The sequence below is a fragment of the Microcaecilia unicolor genome, chromosome 9 (assembly GCF_901765095.1).
Source record: "Microcaecilia unicolor chromosome 9, aMicUni1.1, whole genome shotgun sequence".
Classification (NCBI taxonomy): domain Eukaryota; kingdom Metazoa; phylum Chordata; class Amphibia; order Gymnophiona; family Siphonopidae; genus Microcaecilia; species Microcaecilia unicolor.
This window is the reverse complement of record NC_044039.1, coordinates 87,525,684-87,545,945: the sequence shown is the minus strand read 5'-3', so window position 1 is coordinate 87,545,945 and position 20,262 is coordinate 87,525,684. Positions and strand designations below refer to the sequence as shown.

Below are 20,262 nucleotides of genomic sequence, written 5' to 3'. Positions count from 1 at the left end.
TAGGTGGGATTCCAACTTACAGAGTGGAGGAATGGCCTACTGGTTAGAGCACTGGTTTTGACATGCAGAGGTGCCCGGTTCAAATCCCACTGCTGCTCCCTGTGATCTTGGGCAAATCACTTAACCCTCCATTGCATCAGATATAAGCTTAGATTGTGAGCTTTTCAGGGACAGGTACCTGAATGTAATTCACCTTGAGTTACACCTGAAAAAGGTGTGAGCAACATCTAGATAAATAAAAATACATAACTTATAGAATACTGTAAGTTATATACGTATCTTTGACACTTTGGGCACCAACACACCAGCTCTTTGACTGGTGTAGGTGCTCACGCCTAAATTCTGTTCAGTATTTCACCTGTCAAACTACTTTCTATAAAGGAAAGTAGGTGCCTGCATTCCTTTGTAGAACAGGCTTCTACCAGGTGCCACCTTATAGAACTGCCCTGAAATTGTGCCACATTTATTCAGGCAAGTTCTGCTGAATTTATATATTTAATTTGGAAATGCTGCCAATATTCAAAGTGATTTAAGGGGACAAGAAATGCTCCTGCCTGCTTAAATCGCGCTCAGTAGGTTGTCTGCATTATTCAGCGGCAGTGCTGCTGAATGACAGCCCTAACCGGCCATTTTAAAACTGGGCAGGAGAGGGGTGTTCCAGAAGAGAATCAGGGAGGAGCCAAGAGCTATGCAAATGCTGGCAGTATTCATTGCTGGTACCTAGTATGTAGCTAAGTGACCAAATAGGACTGCATAAATAGCAGTCCTAACTTTGGTTGCTTAGGGGGTCTTTTACTAAGCCGTGGTAGCATTTTTAGCGCATGCTAATGATTAGCACGCACTAAACGCTAGAGACGCCCATAGGAATACATGGGCGTATCTAGCGTTTAGCACATGCTAATCATTAGTGCGCGCTAAAAACGCCACCGTGGCTTAGTAAAAGACCCCCTTAGCTAGGCAGGTGCTGGTAATGAATACTAGCTGGCACCTGCAGAGCTGCCGTCGGTGGCCTGCATCTCTCATACCAGCTCCCCTCCCTCCCAACCCCCATCCCCAACTTAGCCACCATTACAGACTCCTTCTCCCCTGTTTCCGATCCCCTCCCCCTACCCACACAGAGAATTCATTAACATTCAGATTAACACACAGAAGCACTTAGCACCTCCTATTTAGGAGGTGGTAAGTGGTCCCATATTAAGTCTGCACTAGCTACACCCACTCTATGCCCATGCCATGCCACCTGATAGCAAAATTCTGAGAAATGTAGTAAAACATGGTTTAACATGCAGAAACAGGCAAACTCCTGCAAACCTTTTAATGCTGTCGAGCGGTAGCCTGTTTCTTAACATTGTTTAGAAAATGGGCCCCTTAATTTGCTTATTGCCAAGTTTAGCTCATTGACTGATTGATTTTATGCTTGCATTTGGTCATTTTGCTATTACTATGCCATTAATAGAATTCTGAGTTGTTTATATCCAAATATATCTGTTGCATACTGCTTGCAGGTGAATCTCTTCTTAAAGGCCATTAATAATTACCAATAAAATAGCAAATTGTTAAGATTTTAAAAAGCATGTGTAGATGGTAAATGGGGGTACTTTTGCAGGATTAATTTTCAAAGTGAAAGCACATGCATAAATTTGTTTTGAATATGTGTGTATGTTATATATGCAACAGCCTGCAAATTTATGCATAATACTATTGTTACCCACTTAGTTAATAAGCGGGCTATAAGACAAATACAAAAAATTAAATAAATTACCCTATTAGGGAGCAATTCTGTAAGCAACATAAAGAACGTAAAACAGCATTTTATATGCTCAGGTAGGCACGTATAAAAATTGCTCAGTGGTATACGCAGGCACAGCAAACAGGAAGGAACCTCTACGAAAAGTAGCACAAACAGGAAGAAAGTAGAGGCTAACCAAAAAAGGACAAACCACCATAGGAGGTGTTGGTTATTCACACTTTATTCAGAGCACCAATAAAAGGACCTGACGCTGGCCGTGTTTCAGCAGATGGGGGGGGGGGGGGGGGGGGAACCGCCTGTCTCAGGGGTTGCAAACAAACTCTAATGATAGAAATATGAGAATACAGCAGTATACCTTGAAAATATGAACAAAATATTACTAAACAGTAAAGTATGAAAATCAATACAGAATATAAAAATGATAAAAATATAAAAATGATACAAATATCTATAAAACCCAGTAGGCTGTATGATAAAACCTAATGCGCATAACTATTGTAGTAAACAACCATATAGTTAAAAGTAAATAAATAAATAAATAAATAGAACAATACACTTTGTACAAACATCTAATGAAAGAGCTGCTCTCTGGAAAAAGGAGGAAACCTACTAATGCTATGAATAAGCAACATCGCCTGTGGTAGTTCGTGCCTTTTGGCCAGCCTCTACTTTTTTCTGTGATATATGCATCTAAATAAGTGCTTAGAAAACAGCCTGTTTTTGTGGGCTACGTGTGCAGGTGTCCCTAGGGCTGGGGAATAGGTGAAGCAATGTTGGGATTGGCACTTACACACATATTTTACTAAATATGCCTGTAAACACAAATTTCTACTAGAACATACAGAACAGGTATAGTTTTGGATAAGCTGTTTGAGACACAACATATGCATCTATATGCTTTCAGAACGTAGGCATCCTAAAGTAAAATTACTCCCTTCCTTTTCGACCAGACCAATGGGTTATGTTCATCAACCAGCAGATGTAGACAGAGAGAAAAAGTAATTCCAAGTGATTCACCCCAAAGGGTATTGTGCAGCCATAGGATCTTCAGTATTCTCACTGTCTCCAAGCGGGTGGTTGGTGGACTGTACAGCTCTTACTTGGGTGCTTTTCAGCCAACTCCTGACCCAGTGTTATCTGATGTCAGTTGAGCAGGGGGTGTCCTCATGGATAGTTTTATCTCCTTTTTAAAGAGTTGGCTGGGGCTTGGGTGGCACTCTGTGGTGCCAGGTCCCTCCCCCCCCCCCCCCTCCTTTATTCTAAGGAGTAATAATGACAAGCTACAGGCTGTGAAAGGATTTTATACTCTGGTAAGACAATATTTTTGTATCCTTAACTTGGTATATATTTTACCTTTAATTTTTGTATTTCTTAGCCATTCTGCCTTGTTTTGTTTTCTACTTAATTTTGAATTGTCGCACCAAGGGCAGGAACTTCCTGCTTAGCGAGTCTCTAATGCTTTCATTTTCATAAGCTCCTTCATCTGAGGATTTAATATGCCTGTATCCTGAAGAGACCTTATTGTTTGATTCCTTTTAGCTGCTGGTGGTTTCACAACTTTTTGTTTACATTTTTCCTCATCCTATTTTTAGCTCATTTACTTCTTTTGTGCTGGTCACTGCCTCTGTTCCCCCCCCCCCCCCTTCAGCCCCCGCACTCCTATTTTGGCTCTGGGCAAATTTCTCAGCTTACTTTCTTTTTCCCAGTTTTGGCTTCACTCAGCTTAAATCTACACCCTAGTTAAGTTTTTATCTGAGTGGAGTTCCCTCTAAGGGTTTGTCCTAACAGACCAATATTTGGTAAGGCACTGTTGGGCCGATGCTCAAAGGTTCACGGTAGTATCAAATTCTACCATGAATCTAGTGCAATAAACTTACTGCAACATGCCCAAAATAATGAACATGCAAACTAATGCTATGTTAAAATTGCAGTATTAATTAGCTGCTCACTATTCTGCGCTAATTTTCCTGTTAATGCCTAAGCACTGATTGGCTCATGCACTAACGGGGGGGAAAAAAAAAGCATGCCAACACAAAAAACTGACCCTGGTCCAAATCTTCCTCCTCCTCCCCCCAAACATCGGGTTCAAATTCCCCCTGCACCTCAAACATCAGGTGACGGCCTTCTGCCTTTAAAATAAAAAATCCCTGGTGGTCCAGTGGACCCCTCCTGGCCTCCCTCACAAAAGTCCCTGGTGGGCCAGTGGACCCCAACCCCCCAAAACAGTAGCCAAAGCCCTGGTGATTCAGTGGGACCCCTGGCCTGACCGAACCCCTTCCCCCCTGAAGTCCACTCTGGTGGCTGTGGCTTAGGCCCAAGCCTAGGCCCACCCTCACCCCATGGCCCCAACATACCTCATAGATATCATGGAGGTAGGAGTAGCCTTCCCTCCTCCCTCCAGACAACGTCATCAAAATTGGATGTACTGGGCAGGCCAATTAGCGCTTAGCAGATAGCTGGTTATATCGCACAATATAACCGGCTATTCACCAATATTCAGCACATTGCTGGCTACGTTTGGTTTCCAAATTAGGCCGCCAAAATAGCAGGCCTATCTTTGGCCAGTTTCAACTAAACTGGCCAGCACTGAATTTTGATTTGGCCAGTTAATTGAAACCAACCAAAAAAACACCTGGGTATTCAGTGCCTGACCGGAAATGGCCCGGCATTGAATATCCAGTTTGAGTACCGACTGCGGGGACCCGGCTTCGTTCCATGGTCTTAATATCTGTCCCAGTGATTTCCCTCAGCCAGATTCCTTCTCTTTTTTTTCAAACCTGAGTCATACAGCTATCATTCTTTCCAAGTACCTGGGCGGTAATGGAGTAGAATAGGATTTTTTTTTCCAGTCACATAGGCTTGTGTCAGAAGTATTCCATTTCTGGACAGGGTTTGCATTTCTCTTGCAATCTCCTGCTTTCACCTCTAGAGGTTTCTAAACTCCATTTCACAGATACCTTATTCTACAGTTCCTTAGTGGTATGCTTATTTATACTACCGTGGCAACCAGCTATATCTATATTCTCTTGTCTACTAGTACTGCACAAATACAGTGCCAGTTCTCTAATTGGTTTTGCCCCTTAGGGTGACCATATAGGATTTTTCCTGTATAACATTGCTGCAGCAATAAACAGTGTTTCACAAAGGCTTCACTGTCTTGCACAGCTGCATCAGTGAATTGTATGGTGTGCCTCTGGCAGCAGACTGACACAGCTGCTGCAGCAGCCCATTGCACAGCACTGCTGAGTGGCTATTCTTCTGTTTGACAGTAGCATTGTCAGCATTCCGTCATATGCCATTGTTTTTCAACAGTGGTTAGCTGCATCTCTCAGTTGCAGGCCAGCACCAGCATGTTCTGTGCTCTTTTTGCTACAGCAGTCTTCCAAGCTACAGCCTAAGTTTAGAGCACTTAGCCGTGACCTGGAGCACTGAACAGAGGTCGCAGGTTCCAGCTTCACACTAGCTCTTTGAAAAGTGACAATAATCACTGCTACTTTGTCAGCATCTTTAGCAGTGCCTTGGTCAGCTATCCTTTCTTTACTGCTACTATCAACTATTTTATCTGGATGTTTTTCTTGAATGGGCAGCTTTCTGTAGTTTAAACAAACAAACAAAAATTCACCTGTATTGATACGTATAATCCTACTCAGAAGTCTTCTTTAGATGCTAATGGTATGTGTATTTTTGTAGATGATTTCATTGTCTGTGCTGTCTACCTGGGTAGTTGCCTATCTTTCATGTCTTCTCAGGCTGAATTGTGTAGTCTTCTTATGACTCAGCTTGCTTCACAAGCTAATATGCCTTTCTTCATAGGCTCAGTAGCTCAACACCTAAATAGCTCTCTCCTCAACCTGATTAGCTCAGTTCCACCTTCAGGCTACTGAAGGACTCGGCTCTCATTTTGACCTCGGTGTTGAAACTCTCCTTTCAGGGTGAGCGGCTCACCTCCCTTGTTGAGCTGTCCATCTCAACTGTCTTGACTCCCTGGGTGATTCGTATTTCCTCTCCAGTATAATAGATAGCTGTCTTTGCAGTATGAATATATCAGCATATTTCTCAGGCTGAATACCACACATACCACATACCACCTTGCATCCAAACCAAAGTTTCAGCGTGCTTGTCTGACATTGCTGTCTGGATGTCTCAACGCCACCTGAAATTAAATATGACCAAAACCAAGCTTCTCATTTTCCTCCCCAAACCCACCTCCCCACTCCCCTCGTTTTCTATTTTTGTTGATGGCTCTCTCATTCTCCCTGTCTCCTCAGCTCGAAACCCTGGGGTCATCTTTGACTCTTCTCTCTCCTTCTCTGCTCATATCCAGCAGATTGCCAAGACCTGTCGTTTCTTTCTTTACAACATCCGTAAAGTCCGCCCCTTTCTTTCCGAGCACTCTACCAAAACCCTCATCCACACCCTTGTCACCTCTCGTTTAGACTACTGCAATCTGCTTCTTGCTGGCCTCCCACTTAGTCACCTCTCCCCTCTCCAGTCAGTTCAAAACTCTGCTGCCCGTCTCATCTTCCGCCAGGGTCGCTTTACTCATACTACCCCTCTCCTCAAGACCCTTCACTGGCTCCCTATCCGTTTTCGCATCCTGTTCAAACTTCTTCTACTAACCTATAAATGTACTCACTCTGCTGCTCCCCAGTATCTCTCCACACTCGTCCTTCCCTACGCCCCTTCCCGTGCACTCCGCTCCATGGATAAATCCTTCTTATCTGTTCCCTTCTCCACTACTGCCAACTCCAGACTTCGCACCTTCTGTCTCGCTGCACCCTACGCCTAGAATAAACTTCCTGAGCCCCTACGTCTTGCCCCATCCTTGGCCACCTTTAAATCTAGACTGAAAGCCCACCTCTTTAACATTGCTTTTGACTCGTAACCACTCGCCTCCACCTACCCTCCTCTCTTCCTTCCCGTTCACATTAATTGATTTGATTTGCTTACTTTATTTTTTGTCTATTAGATTGTAAGCTCTTTGAGCAGGGACTGTCTTTCTTCTATGTTTGTGCAGCGCTGCGTACGCCTTGTAGCGCTATAGAAATGCTAAATAGTAGTAGTAGTAGTATTTCTGAACTGGTCTGGTATAGGACTAAAGGAAAGAAAATTATCATGTAAGACATAATTTTTCCTTCCTTTTCATCCATACCAGACGTCCAGACCAATGGGATGTAGCAAAGCAGTTCCCAATGAGGGAAGGACTCACAATTTTGAAGCCAAAAATATATACTATACCTCTTCCTGAGAGCTTGTAGTTGAGAGACTACAAAGGCCTACAGTAGAGAAAAGAAAGCAACCTTTAGCAGAAATAACAGAGCTAAACTATCCATCCAGAGACAGGATCTGAATGCACTAAGTTAAGATGAAATGAGAAGAATCCAGGTCAGAAAGGGAACTGAATGACTTAGTGAATGGAGAGGAGCTGAGGCAGTCCGCTAGTGAAAGGAGCGGACGCATTCCACCAAAGCAGAAAACTGATATACTTAAGTCTTCTTTTCTAGCTTGGTATATCAGTTTTCTGCTTTGGTGGAATGCTTCTGCTCCTTTCACTAGCGGACTGCCTCAGCTTTAGCTCTGGACTAGTCTGGTATGGACGAAAAGGAAGGAAAAATTGTGTCTTACCTGATAATTTTCTTTCCTTTAGTCCTGTACCAGACTAGTTCAGAAACCCTCCCGGTTTATTCTAATGTGTGATTGGTAATGTCTTTGTTGCCCTTTTCCTTTTGTAGATATCATTGTTTCTGTTTTCAAGTTTCTCTTTTGTGTTCCTTGGCTTGCATCACTTGATTCTGTGATCTCACTGCATGTCAGTAGAGGTTATGCCTGTGTGATTGGAATTGATGCAAATACCACAAATATCTGGTCTTAACTGACAGTATGAATATGAACACCACTGCTTGGCTAATTGAAAAACTGAAGATTGTATGACTGCACAATACCTTTTGGAGCTAATCACTTGGAACTACTTTTTCTTTCTGTTTATATCTGATGGTCGATGGACATAACTCATTGGTCTGGACTGGTCTGGTATAGGACTAAAGGAAATAAAATTATTAGGTAAGACATAATTTTTCTTTAATGTATCATACTATTTTATTGAATTCTTTTCTATGAAACAGATTTCTCTATGAGTTATCCCAGATCCCAAATTTTGCTGAACGCTCCCAATGCATCATCTTTCAGTCTATTTTCTGGGAGGGAATAACCGCTGTGCAGCGGAAAGTGGACATTATCGTTCGGGCATGTAAGGTATGTTCTCTATACAGAAATCCATTAACGCATAAAATCTCACTGTATAACATTACTGACTTGAAACATCATTGTTATCCTAAGATGTCAATATATACAGAGAGCCATTCATCAAAACTTGGTAAATTAAATAGTATTAATTTCATGTCAGTGTAATGTGCATTCACAAAGTACAAATTGTGAAAAAAAGTCAGTAACATACAAGCATTATGCTATCTCAGGCTGAGTTAAGACCAGCATTATGTAAATAGGCCATGTTATTTTCATGTATGTGCAGTAGCACTGTTTCTACTCTTTAAGTATGCATATTGCACATTGCCTCTCCTTTCAGTGCTAAAAGTCAAGAGATGAACTCCTGACTCCAGTGGTAGGTAAGCAAGGATAGAAAAAAGAGTAGACAGTAGCTTGTTTTAAATTCTGAATGCCATGATTTTGGGGATAAATATTTTTCCTGACTTTATTCCCCTGTCTTTTTGTCTGTTGTATTTCTTTGTGAGTGAAAGCTTAGGTGCAAGCTTCTGGCATTTGATCTTGTTGCTCTTTCCATTTTTGCTCTTATTAGAATATGCAAGAAAGGAGCATTTGAGCATGACATTTATGAAATAATAGTGCTAGATGGGCTCAGTGAATTTGCAAGAAAGGTGCAAAAGAAAAGAATGGGTAAGAGAGTGTCTGGCCAACAGGCATAGGGGAGTAGGATTGGGAAGGAGAAGAAACAGGAGCAATCAGATAGTAAAAGAAGGAGGGAAGGAAGTCTGCAGAACTGGCCCCAAAGATGTTGGCAGGAAAACACGCAACAAGACCAGTAGGATAGCAGGTAGAAATCATCTGGCGGTAAACACAAAGACGTCTGTTATATTCCTAGGGTCGTCTCGGCGTTTATCGCCAACTGATTTCTAACCCAAGCTAAAAACGCTACCGTGGCTTGATAAAAGACCCCCTCAATTATTCACTTGGGGGTCAAAGGACAACTGAGAATCAAGTAGTATACCCAAAACTTTAGCCAATTTAGACTCCCCTGCTGTAAGTTAAATGTTTTCTGTTATCTTCAGTGAGCTTTCTTGAGGGATGTTTTTTGTTGTTGTTACATTTGTACCCCGTGCTTGCCCACTCATGGCAGGCTCAATGCGGCTTTAATGGGGCAACGGAGGGTTAAGTGACTTGCCCAGAGTCACAAGGAGCTGCCTGTGCCTGAAGTGGGAATTGACATACAAGACCTCAATGTCTAATGTAGTCAAAATGAAACATGTCCCTTACACTCCTCTGAAATGACCATCATCTCTCTAGAATTATGAATATAAGAAGGTAACTAGGTTCCCCTTGCCTATTTTTGTTAAGAAATTTTTGGCAGTAGCAGTTCCTTAGTTCCTGCTTATGTTATAAAAAATAATTCTAGGGAGATGATGGTCATTTCAGAAGGGTACAAGGGAAATAAGATGCTATAAGTTGCACCCAGAGATCTGAATATGAACTTCTTCATTTTCAAAAGATTTGTCTAGTTAACTTGAGGAGCTAACCAGATCAGTCTTTCAATTTAAAAATTATGGCTTTCTGACTGGTTAAATTTGAACTAGACAGCTCATTGATTAGTTTAAATTTGTTCAGTTAAGCTTGGAACGGATTAGAGGTATATGGAGGTATAGTCTGATAACGCCAATAATTCAATATTTTGTAGTTAGCTTTAAGTGGTGAACCTGAAATGTATAAGTAACATGTCTGTCTTAAGCAGATAAAGATACCTAGTTATAATAACTTTAATCTGCATTATTCAGTGGTGCTGAGTTAACCAGATATCTAGCTCAAAACCTAGTTAAATGTAACTGAATATCTTTTACAGTTAACTATAAAACAATATATTGCTTTTTTTTAGAAACAAATTATTGATGTGGATAAACATTTATTTACTCATGTTACAATTTTGATATTTGCCCCCTATGTGTTCAGTACATTAGAACAGAGCAAAGGGCTAGAATAAGCTGAAACTAAGTGCTGACTGCTTCTGTCACACACTGCCATTGATGTTTCAGGGTTTACAGGATATGAAGAGTGTGAAGGATGTCCTTGGTCTAATCTTGGCTTTTGGTAATTACATGAATGGGGGAAATAGGACGCGTGGCCAGGCTGATGGATATGGTTTAGAGATTCTTCCCAAGCTGAAGGACGTCAAAAGCAGGGTAAGTCACAGGTGTTTTAATATGCTGTAATCAGTAGAAGGAAGGTGAAGAGTTGTATGTATACTCTGAGGGGGTAATTTTATAATGCAGCATATAAACTGGGTAAAACAATTGCAATATAGCTGTAACAATTACATATGTTTATCTCCAAACAACTTTGACCATATCAAAAATCTTTATTAAATATCCAAATACTTATTTAAAACAAATGGGATATATCCACTTGGACTTATTTCAATCTCCCAATTCCTGTACACATTCAACTTATTAATACAATACAGATGGTGTCTCACCCAATCAAAAAATTGTACTTATCTCGTGCAAAAAGCACACAGTATGTTCTCCAAGTACTTCTTACATCCAACTAAATGTCATATACAGTTACCAAGTACACCCATCCAATATAGATAAGTCCTCCAAGATCGGGAATTAAACAACCACCAGATTTCACCTCTAGGTGCTGCAGTACTTCAGTATTTCAATATAGCATGTCAGCCAAAGTAGTTCGGTAGTGGAGTGTTGCATGAATCTCCTTTGAGATAAGTACCTTTTTTTTTGGGTCGGGATTGGGTGAGACCCCAACTATATTGTTGCAGGAATTGATGCATGAATTACCCCTATTGTTAGCAGAATCTGTGGTACTTCAGGAGTCAAACAGCACACACCAGAGTGAGGGAGAAATCTTCTTTATTTGCCAGCAAACATAGTAGGACATCAGCATTAAGTCTCTTCTTCTCTTTCTCAGCTCTCTGTGTCTTTGTGGCTTCTGTCTCAGCTTCTTCTCTTCTGCTGTCTGTCTTCCTTCAGCTCTCTTTCTTCTGTCTGTTCCTTCTGACGTAAGCTGCTTCTACTCCCACTTAAATACCGTGCTATCCCCCTCTCTAGCCCCCCTTACTTTCCAGATGGTAAAGAATAGATTGGTTACCTTGCCTCAGCCAATCATTACTTTAAAAATATCAGTTACATAGGTTTGATATTTCTCAAACTGACCTATGACCTGGGGCCTCTCACGCTAGACATTGTGGCTCCCATCTCTTACATTTTATTATGATTAACTTAGGTTCATTGAGGGGTGAAGGGACATTCTCATATTCCTAATCAACTTCATACTAACTGCTAACTGAACTCTGGCATTCATTAAGGGGTCAAGGGCCAGTCTTACTTAATAGCATACAGCTATAGTCTGTTATTACTTTCAGGACCATTCCTACATTTACCTATAATTAATCAAGACTTTTTCTGACCCTTTTCACCTATCAGCTCCATACATTAAACCAGCCAGGACTGCAGAAAATTCAAACCATATGCTGACCTTTTCACTGCAGCCCTACTCAGAACGTAAGGCAAAGAGTTGAACAAACATTAGATTTAAAAAGGTATTCTACATATTAACTACACAGAATAAACATATTCTAAAATAAGACATATTCTAAAATACACAGAATCAGTATTCCTTATAACAAAATCTACATATCAAGAACTTCTAAAATTATTTAACCAGCTTTAAACTACAGTATGTCTGGCTCATGCTTTGTTCATTCATAATAGTATCCCCTCAAGATTTAATGGTATACAGATGTGTGTGCTAGCATTAGCAATCCATCACTCACAAGGGGTGAAAGAAGTTTCTGTCTCTGACCTTTTTAACCTTTAGCTTAACTAAAGCTAGACTTTCTAAGTAATTAAATCCAGCTTGCATTCCTTCACTTGCAGGATGAAAAGTTGAAATAAAATTTCTTATATATGTATAATTATGCCCATGCTGTCTCATTCCCCCCTTTGAGACTAAAATCAGCTTATGCAGAGATAAGTCTCACAACTCAAACTCTGGAGATTATAGTGATCCTAACTAGGAATAGGCTTGTGAATCACCATTACCCTACTTGTTAAGGTCCGACGGCATACTGCCGAAGCACATGAGGCCAGGAAACAAAACAACAACCCTGCTAAAACTAAGACTATTAGGGAAATGAACAAGGGACGTATCCAGGAGGTCAATGACCACCACCAGGAGGTAAGGTCTAATCCTCCTCGGTAATCCTCCACATTAAGGCTGGCCAACTGTAGGACTTTATCCATAGCATGCCTAACTACATGCGTCCTATTTATGACAATAGTACAGCACTCTGAAGAATTTAGCACTGTGCAGAGGCCACCCTGGGCTGCAAAGAGATAGTCAAGACCCATACGGTTATACCGAGAAACTATACTTAATTCATTAATTTGATCCTGCAATGCATTGACTACCACGTTCAGCTCATGAACTAAAACATGGAGTAGAGACTGAAGTCTCCGGGTAGCCATGCCTAGTTCAGTAATACCCGCTACCGGACCCCCAATTGGAATCCAGGCCGTGGCAGAAAGGGCTACAAGTCTCTTTTTAGTCAGAGGATAAGTAGAGTTAATATACTGGAGGGCTAATTCAATCGCCTCGTCCTCTGTGGCAACGGAGGAAGGTAAGGACAAGGCCTCTCGCTTAGAGCGGTGCGGGGATGGTGGCTTGAGGAGAGGAATAACTTTAGGAAAATAATTCAAGGTTACCAATACACAAAAATCATATGTTGGGGGAAGAATCATGTGGAGGACATTATCACAGAGCCAGTAATGACCAAGGAGAGGGCGAGGAAAGTTCCCAATAAATGTTGGCACAGGATGGACATTAGGATGCCCATAATGCGAGCCCCTATCCCAGGGGGAACTAAGAAGAAATGGAGACTTTGTACACCATAGGTGCCAATCCCCAATTGTGACAGACTGCTCATATGTTGCAACCCTTTCATACCCCGGGGACTTATGAAAGTAGAAAATAGGCCGGGACACTATAGTCTTCTCAGTAGTACGGTTAGGAGCCAGATAATCACCCTGGTCATAATCTGCAGGTATGGTAGTAGGGCACATAGGAGTACCTGGAGAGACTACCCACACAGATTCCCCTTTTTCTGGGAAAACATTAGTATAGTTACAGGGAATGGGAAGAACAGTTGAGATGCTTCTTGTTAAACAAAACACTCCAGAAGCTGGATAGGGAGATGTAAAGACTGGCCTTAGAGAAGATTCAGAGGGGGAGGTAGCATTATAAAAGGACCACCAAGTATAATCCTGGCTCCAAGGGCCTGAACTCGAAAAGTAGGGAGGTATAAGAGCTGGGAGCTGCACAGGGACAGGAACAGCTGGGACATCTGTAGTATAAGGAGAAAATCGGGAACACACAATACAAGGGGAAGTAATCTTTGCCTGGCTAATTAGTTCCTGGACTGAGTGTAACCAAAGGTTAGAGTGAGTTGGGGTATTAGGAAAAAGGAGGCAAGGAGTAGAAAACAACAAAAGCATCCAAACTACTAACATTTTCTTTCTTCCTAATCTAAAACAAATACAGCTAACTAATTAAGCAATAATATTTCAACAATCTGTGCTAATCACAGATTATTCTAATATAATGTTCTCAGTCTTTGAGTTCTTATACCAGTTGGGATAGACCCTCAACTGACAAGGATCAAGCTCTCAAATTCCAAGAAAGCCAGAATCTGGACAGAAAGAGTCTCAGTGTGAAGCCGAAGTTCAGCAGCTCCTGCAGTATGCAGTTGACCCTTCTTTTCAGCTAGTAGATTCTTTGGTTCGGGTCAAGCGCAACTTCAATGGCTCCGCTGGATCACTTTCTGCTCTCCACTGTTTAGGCTCCGTCTGATCCGTGCTGGACTCAGTCTGGTCAGCAGACTTGATTCGAGACCAATGGACCCATGGAGTTATCCCTGCGACCTTCACAGCTGTAGGGGTAGAAAGCAAAACAGTAAAAGGTCCTTTCCATCGGGGCCCCAAAGGCTGGAGCCTCCAGTCTTTCACCCAAACTCTATCCCCTGGCAGGAAGGAATGTACCTGAGCCTGGAAGGGGACAGGGTTTATTTCTCTCACATAAGACTGAAGCTCAGAAATTATCCTGCCCAAGAGGGCTACCTGCTCCTGCACCTGGGCAGACCCTAAAATCCCTATGTCTCCCTTAATTCCCTGCAAAATGGCTGGGGGCTTCCCATACACAATTTCAAAGGGAGAGAGGGCTGTTCCTTTAGTTGGGGTACATCGGAGGCGGAAGAGGGCTAATGGCAGTGCCTGTGGCCATTTCAGTTGGGTTTCCTGACAAATCTATGCTAGGCTATTTTTCAAGGTTCTGTTTGCCCGCTCAACCTGCCCTGAACTCTGGGGACGGTAGGCACAATGCAATTTCCAGGTAATGTGCAATGCGCGGGACAGGGCCTGAAGTGTAGCTTCAACAAAGGCGGGACCATTATCTGAACCTATGGCAAGGGGCAGTCCATACCTGGGGATGACATCCCTAAGGAGGGCTCGAGCTACTTCTGTGGCTTTCTCAGTGACTGTAGGATATGCTTCCACCCACCCAGAGAAAGTACAAACCATGACCAAGAGGTATCGGAGCCTACCGTTCCTGGGCATTTCTGTGAAGTCTATAACTAGAGACTCAAAGGGTGTTAGTCCTCTAGACTGAACTCCTGGTGGAATACGGGGTCCCTGACGAGCATTATTCTGGGCACAGAGAGTACATCGGGCAGAGGCAGTGGCAACCAGACTATCCAATCCTTCCAGCACCACTACTCGACTGAGTAGGCGGGCTAGTGCTGTTTTCCCTAAGTGTGACAGATCATGAGCTTGAGACACTACAGGCCAAGCTAGGTGGCGTGGCACCAGAACTCTGGTATCAGGGAGATGTAACCAGCCATCAGGTCTCCTTACTGCACCTTCCTCTTGAGCCCATTTCTCTTCCATTTGGGTGTACATAGGCGTCCATTCTTGCAATCGAATTTGGAACAGGGGAGTCACAGTACTTGCTAAGGGTCCTCGAGCAGCTTCCTTGGCCACCCGATCAGCATGGCGATTCCCTCGGGCCACTGGAGTATCTATCCTTTGATGTCCCCTGCAGTGAATGACAGCTACCTTCTTAGGGCCTCTAGCAGCTGAAGTATTTCAGGTCCATACTTAACAGGTTGGCCTGCGGCATTTATGAGTCCCTTTTCCTTATACAAAGCTCCATGAGCATGTAGAGTTGTGAAGGCATACTTGGAATCAGTATAAATGTTGGTTACCAGTCCTGCTGCTAGCTCCAGAGCTCGTATGAGGGCCACAAGTTCTGCTTTCTGGGCTGAAGTTCCTTGGGGCAGGGCTCTTGCTTCTATCACCTTGTCCTCTGTCACCACAGCATAGCCTGCCAATCGCTTGGAGTTCTCCACGTAACTGCTTCCATCTGTCAAATAAATTACATCTGGGTCCCTCCAAGGAACATCTTTAAGATCTGGTCGACTGGAGTACACTTCATCCATGGTTTGGATACAGTCATGATCCGGTGGTCCCTCAGATGCTGGCAAAAGAGTGGCAGGATTGAATGTAGCCACTGTTTCCAGGTGTATCCGTGGATTCTCACACAAGCTAGCTTGGTACTTAACCATGCGGTTATTTGTAAACCAGTGGTTGCCCTTATACTCCATGAGGGTGAGAACTGCGTGGGGAACTTTAACAACCAGTTCTTGCCCCAAGGTCAGCTTATCAGCTTCCTGGACCAGTAAGGCTGTTGCTGCAATGGCCCTCATGCAGGCTGGCCATCCTTTAGCCACTCCATCCAGCTGTTTAGACAGGTATGCAACAGGCCTCTGCCAGGATCCCATCATCTGGGTCAGCACGCCCAGAGCAACCCCCTGTCGCTCATGGACATACAATGAGAAAGGTTTCTCCACATCAGGAAGGCCTAACGCAGGGGCTTGGAGTAGGGCTTTCTTTATGGCAATGAAGGATTGTTGAGCAGTAGATCCCCATTCAAATGGTTCCTTGTCACCCCCCTTTGTGGCCTGGTAAAGGGGTTTCGCCATCAATGCAAAATTTGGAATCCAAATTCTGCAGAATCCGGCTGCTCCCAGAAATTCCCTAACTTCCCTTCTGGACTTGGGTTGGGGAATTGCAGCAACTGCTTGCTTCCTACTGACATCCAGTCTCCGACTTCCCTGGGAAATGCAGAAGCCCAGATACTTCACTTCTGACTGACAAAGTTGGGCCTTTGAGCGTGAGACCTTATAGCCTGCATCCAAGAGTAGCTCCAGCAATTCTCTGGTAGCCTCAAAACACTCTTCCTGAGTCACTGCTGCAATCAGGAGGTCATCTACATACTGGAGTAAAACTCGCCTGGAAGGCTCAGATTTAAAAGTCTTAAGGTCTTGCCCTAGGGCTGTCCCAAAAATGGTGGGGGAATTCTTGAACCCCTGTGGCAGGCGGGTCCATGTATATTGAAGCTTCCTTCCTGTTACTGGGTTTTCCCATTGAAAGGCAAAAAGCAGTTGACTGGCGGGGGCCACCCGAATACAAAAGAAGGCATCTTTTAAGTCTAGTGTCGTGAAATGGGTAGCTCCAGAAGGTATCAATCCCAGCAAGACATATGGATTAGGCACTACAGGGTGTAATGAAATAGTGGATTTGTTGACCACTCATAAGTCTTGGACTGGCCGGTAGTCCTCAGTCCCTGGCTTCTGAACTGGCAACAGTGGCGTATTCCATGGAGACTGACAAGGTCGAATAATTCCATGGGATAACAAACGATTCAGATGTGCTTGAATCCCTTCCAGAGCCTTTCGGGGAATTGGGTATTGGCGAAGATGGATTGGCCGGGCACTTGGAAGTAAGTCTACATGAACAGGAGGAATATTTCGGGCCAACCCTGGGGGATTATCTTCTGCCCATACCCCACTGACCTGAAAGCTGTCTGCCAGGGGTAGGTCAACTTGGCCATGCGACTGATGCAGCCACCATTCTTCTTCAAGGGGGCAGCAGAAACTCAATATACCCTTAGGGCTGGATGTCGGGGGCCGGAAGGAGACTGAAGTCTGGCCATCAGAGTCAAAAGAAATTTGGGCCCTAAGCTTGGACAGCAGGTCTCGACCTAACAAAGGGATTGGACAGTCTGGCATATACAGGAATTCATGAGTGACTGTGTGTGAGCCTAATTGGCATCTACGGGTCGTCAGAAAGGGCCTCCGGTTCTGCACCCCCGTGGCTCCCACCACTCGGACAGTTTTTCCAGACACAGGCGCTAATCGCTCCGTCACAACAGAATGTTCAGCTCCTGTATCAATCATGAATGGAATTGAGCGGCTCCCTATAGTTAACTTGACCATAGGTTCCTGGGAGCCCAGTTTGTAGGAACCCGGTCTGTCCTATTCTTCCCATTCTGCCATCTCGGCTATCCCGATGATGTCAGATTCAGGAGGCTCATACCTTCCCTCTCGAACTCGGCCTCGGCTTCCTCGATCTCCTGGTCCCCTTCTCAGTCCCTGGCGCCTCTGGGGGCATTCATCTTTCCAGTGCCCTCTTTCCTTACAGTAGGCACACTGATCCCTCTCCAATCTTGGTCTGGGATTCTCCCCCCTTGGCCGGGATTGATTGAAGGAATCTCGGGGCCTGGCTGGCGGTCCGGGGTCCCACTTTGGCTTCCCATTAGCTAGAGGTCGACCTCGGTTAAGGGTGGAATTAGTAATGGCTGCTGCTAAAAGGTCGGCCTTCTTCTGCATCTTCCGGTCTGCCTCTCGGCGCACCTCCTGATCCCTATTAATGAAAACCTTGGTTGCGATCTCAATTAGCTGGGTGGTATTCATCCCTGCGAATCCCTCCTGACGCTGCAACTTCTTCCGGATATCTGGCATACTCTGGGCCACCAATGCACTATTCACCATTCTCTGGTTTTCTAGTGCCTCAGGGTCAAATGGGGTGTATGTTCTGTAGGCTTCAATTAGTCGCTCTAAAAAGGCCCCAGGGGATTCAGTTGCCCCTTGGAGAATTTCAGAGACCTTTGCCAGATTAATGGGCCTCTTTATGCCTTTCCTCATACCTTCCAGCAAGTCCCGGCAATAGCCAGACAACAGTTCATAATGCTGCTCATTATTTGGATCCCAAGCTGGAGCTGCACGAGGGAACCGAGTTCTAACCCATTCCTCTAGGTCCGGTGTCCTCTCGGGGGCACGCGCTCGCGTGATGGCCTCAGCATTTTGTAAAATCTTCCGCCTCTCCTCAGTTGTGAAGAGGGTCAGGAGAAGTTGTTGACAATCAGTCCAGGTTGGGTTATGGGTGGCCATAATGCTAGCCACTAGGTCCACCACTGCCTGAGGCTTTTCAGTATAAGAGGGGTAATGCGTCTTCCAATTCAGGAGATCGGTGGTTGTGAAGGGTACATACTGGTAGGCCTGTGCCTGCATAACCTGACCCTCATTATTAGGATCCGGTCGAGTGGTGGTTACCTGACGCAGGGGCAGAACTCTCGAGGAGGTGGGAATGGAACCTGAGGCAGAGCTAGGAGCTACCCTCCTATCATGCTCAAAGGTGATTGCAGCAGGTCTAACCCATTCAGTGGAGGCGTGTTGAACCCCTGAGGGATGGGGAGGGGTACTCGTAGACTGAGAGGTGGTCACAGGTGATTCAGTCCATTGAAAGGGATGCCGGGCCCCTAATGAGTGGGTAGGGGTACTAGAAGGAGAGGCTGGGCTGTCGGGAGTTGAGGAGTCAGGGAGTGGAGCCCAAAGCGGGTCTTCAGAGGTTAGCAGGGGAGAATGTGGCAAAGAAGGGTAGAGGCTGGCTGAAAGGTCCACCCTAGGATGTGACGGGGTTTGCACAGAAGAGGAGCTATCCGGAGAAGCCTGTGCTGGAGAAGCTTGGGCTGGGCGGCGTGGATCTCTGGGGGTGGCACGGAACCCCAACAATGGGCCATAAGGTGGTGGCTCAAGATCTGAGGGGTCATCAGAGAGTATGGGTTTTTCGGACAGGGTAGGGGCGGAAGCCACCGATTGGGTGGTAGGCTTCCTGGGGCTCTTTCCCTCTTCCAATTTAGATTTTCTAATCTTTCTTTGAACGCGGCCCAACATGAATTTTACTGGGAATCCCATATAAGTTTTCAACCAAGAGGGAGGGTCAGTCACAAGGCTGTCCCAGGAATCTATATAGGGGAGTTGTTCAGAGTATTCTGGTTCTCCTACAATTATGCTGTAGACCTTCCGGATTACTTCAATATCTAAGCTGCCACTAGAGGGCCACCCCACTCCCATAGATGGCCACTCAACTTCACACAAGGTTCTTAGAGTACTTGAGCTTAAAGTCTGTCCATAATCATTAATTAAAAATCCTTTCTTGAAATTCTTAAGCATACAATCTAGGGGAGTATCAATTTGTCTAGACGATTTCCCTCCCATAATGCTTACAGTTACAACACACAAAAGGGAGGGAGTTTTTGAGAGTGCAGTAAGGGGTCCACACTCTTGAGACACTAGGTAGACAGACAACAATCGCTTCCTTCTGTCACTGGCCAATTGAACTCGCGTTAATTGGAAACGCAGCTATAAGAAGTCCGCACTCATTTAACATTCAAGCATCACACATTCCATACAGAAAATCCCACCCAACAATTTCAAATTTCTCAGATACAGATAAGCTCAAGCGGTTTCGCTTCTAATCTCCACTAGACTAAAAGCTACTAAGGCCTTCGCTGAGAGTTGATCAGACTCCCCTTCCCTCAATTTGTGAGGGGCTGGTTTACAGTTTCCTAGCTAGGATTACAATACAGAATACAGAATACATACCCGGCGAATGTTCCTCAGTCAGTTGGGTGCCGGTTCAGGATCCCACTTCTGACACCAAGAATTGTTGCAGGAATTGATGCATGAATTACCCCTATTGTTAGCAGAATCTGTGGTACTTCAGGAGTCAAACAGCACACACCAGAGTGAGGGAGAAATCTTCTTTATTTGCCAGCAAACATAGTAGGACATCAGCATTAAGTCTCTTCTTCTCTTTCTCAGCTCTCTGTGTCTTTGTGGCTTCTGTCTCAGCTTCTTCTCTTCTGCTGTCTGTCTTCCTTCAGCTCTCTTTCTTCTGTCTGTTCCTTCTGACGTAAGCTGCTTCTACTCCCACTTAAATACCGTGCTATCCCCCTCTCTAGCCCCCCTTACTTTCCAGATGGTAAAGAATAGATTGGTTACCTTGCCTCAGCCAATCATTACTTTAAAAATATCAGTTACATAGGTTTGATATTTCTCAAACTGACCTATGACC

The 20,262-nt window shown here is 44.2% G+C and overlaps 1 protein-coding gene across 3 annotated transcripts in view; it reads left to right on the top strand.

Moving 5' to 3' along the window:
• Positions 1-20,262, top strand: part of FMN1 (formin 1) — a 169,348-nt gene that overhangs the window by 90,630 nt on the left and 58,456 nt on the right. For all 3 annotated transcript variants that reach the window (XM_030214200.1, XM_030214199.1, XM_030214201.1), the window contains 2 exons: positions 7,873-8,002; positions 10,030-10,176. In XM_030214200.1, the coding sequence (XP_030070060.1) occupies positions 7,873-8,002; positions 10,030-10,176 (277 nt within the window). The remainder of the gene's footprint in view (positions 1-7,872; positions 8,003-10,029; positions 10,177-20,262) is intronic.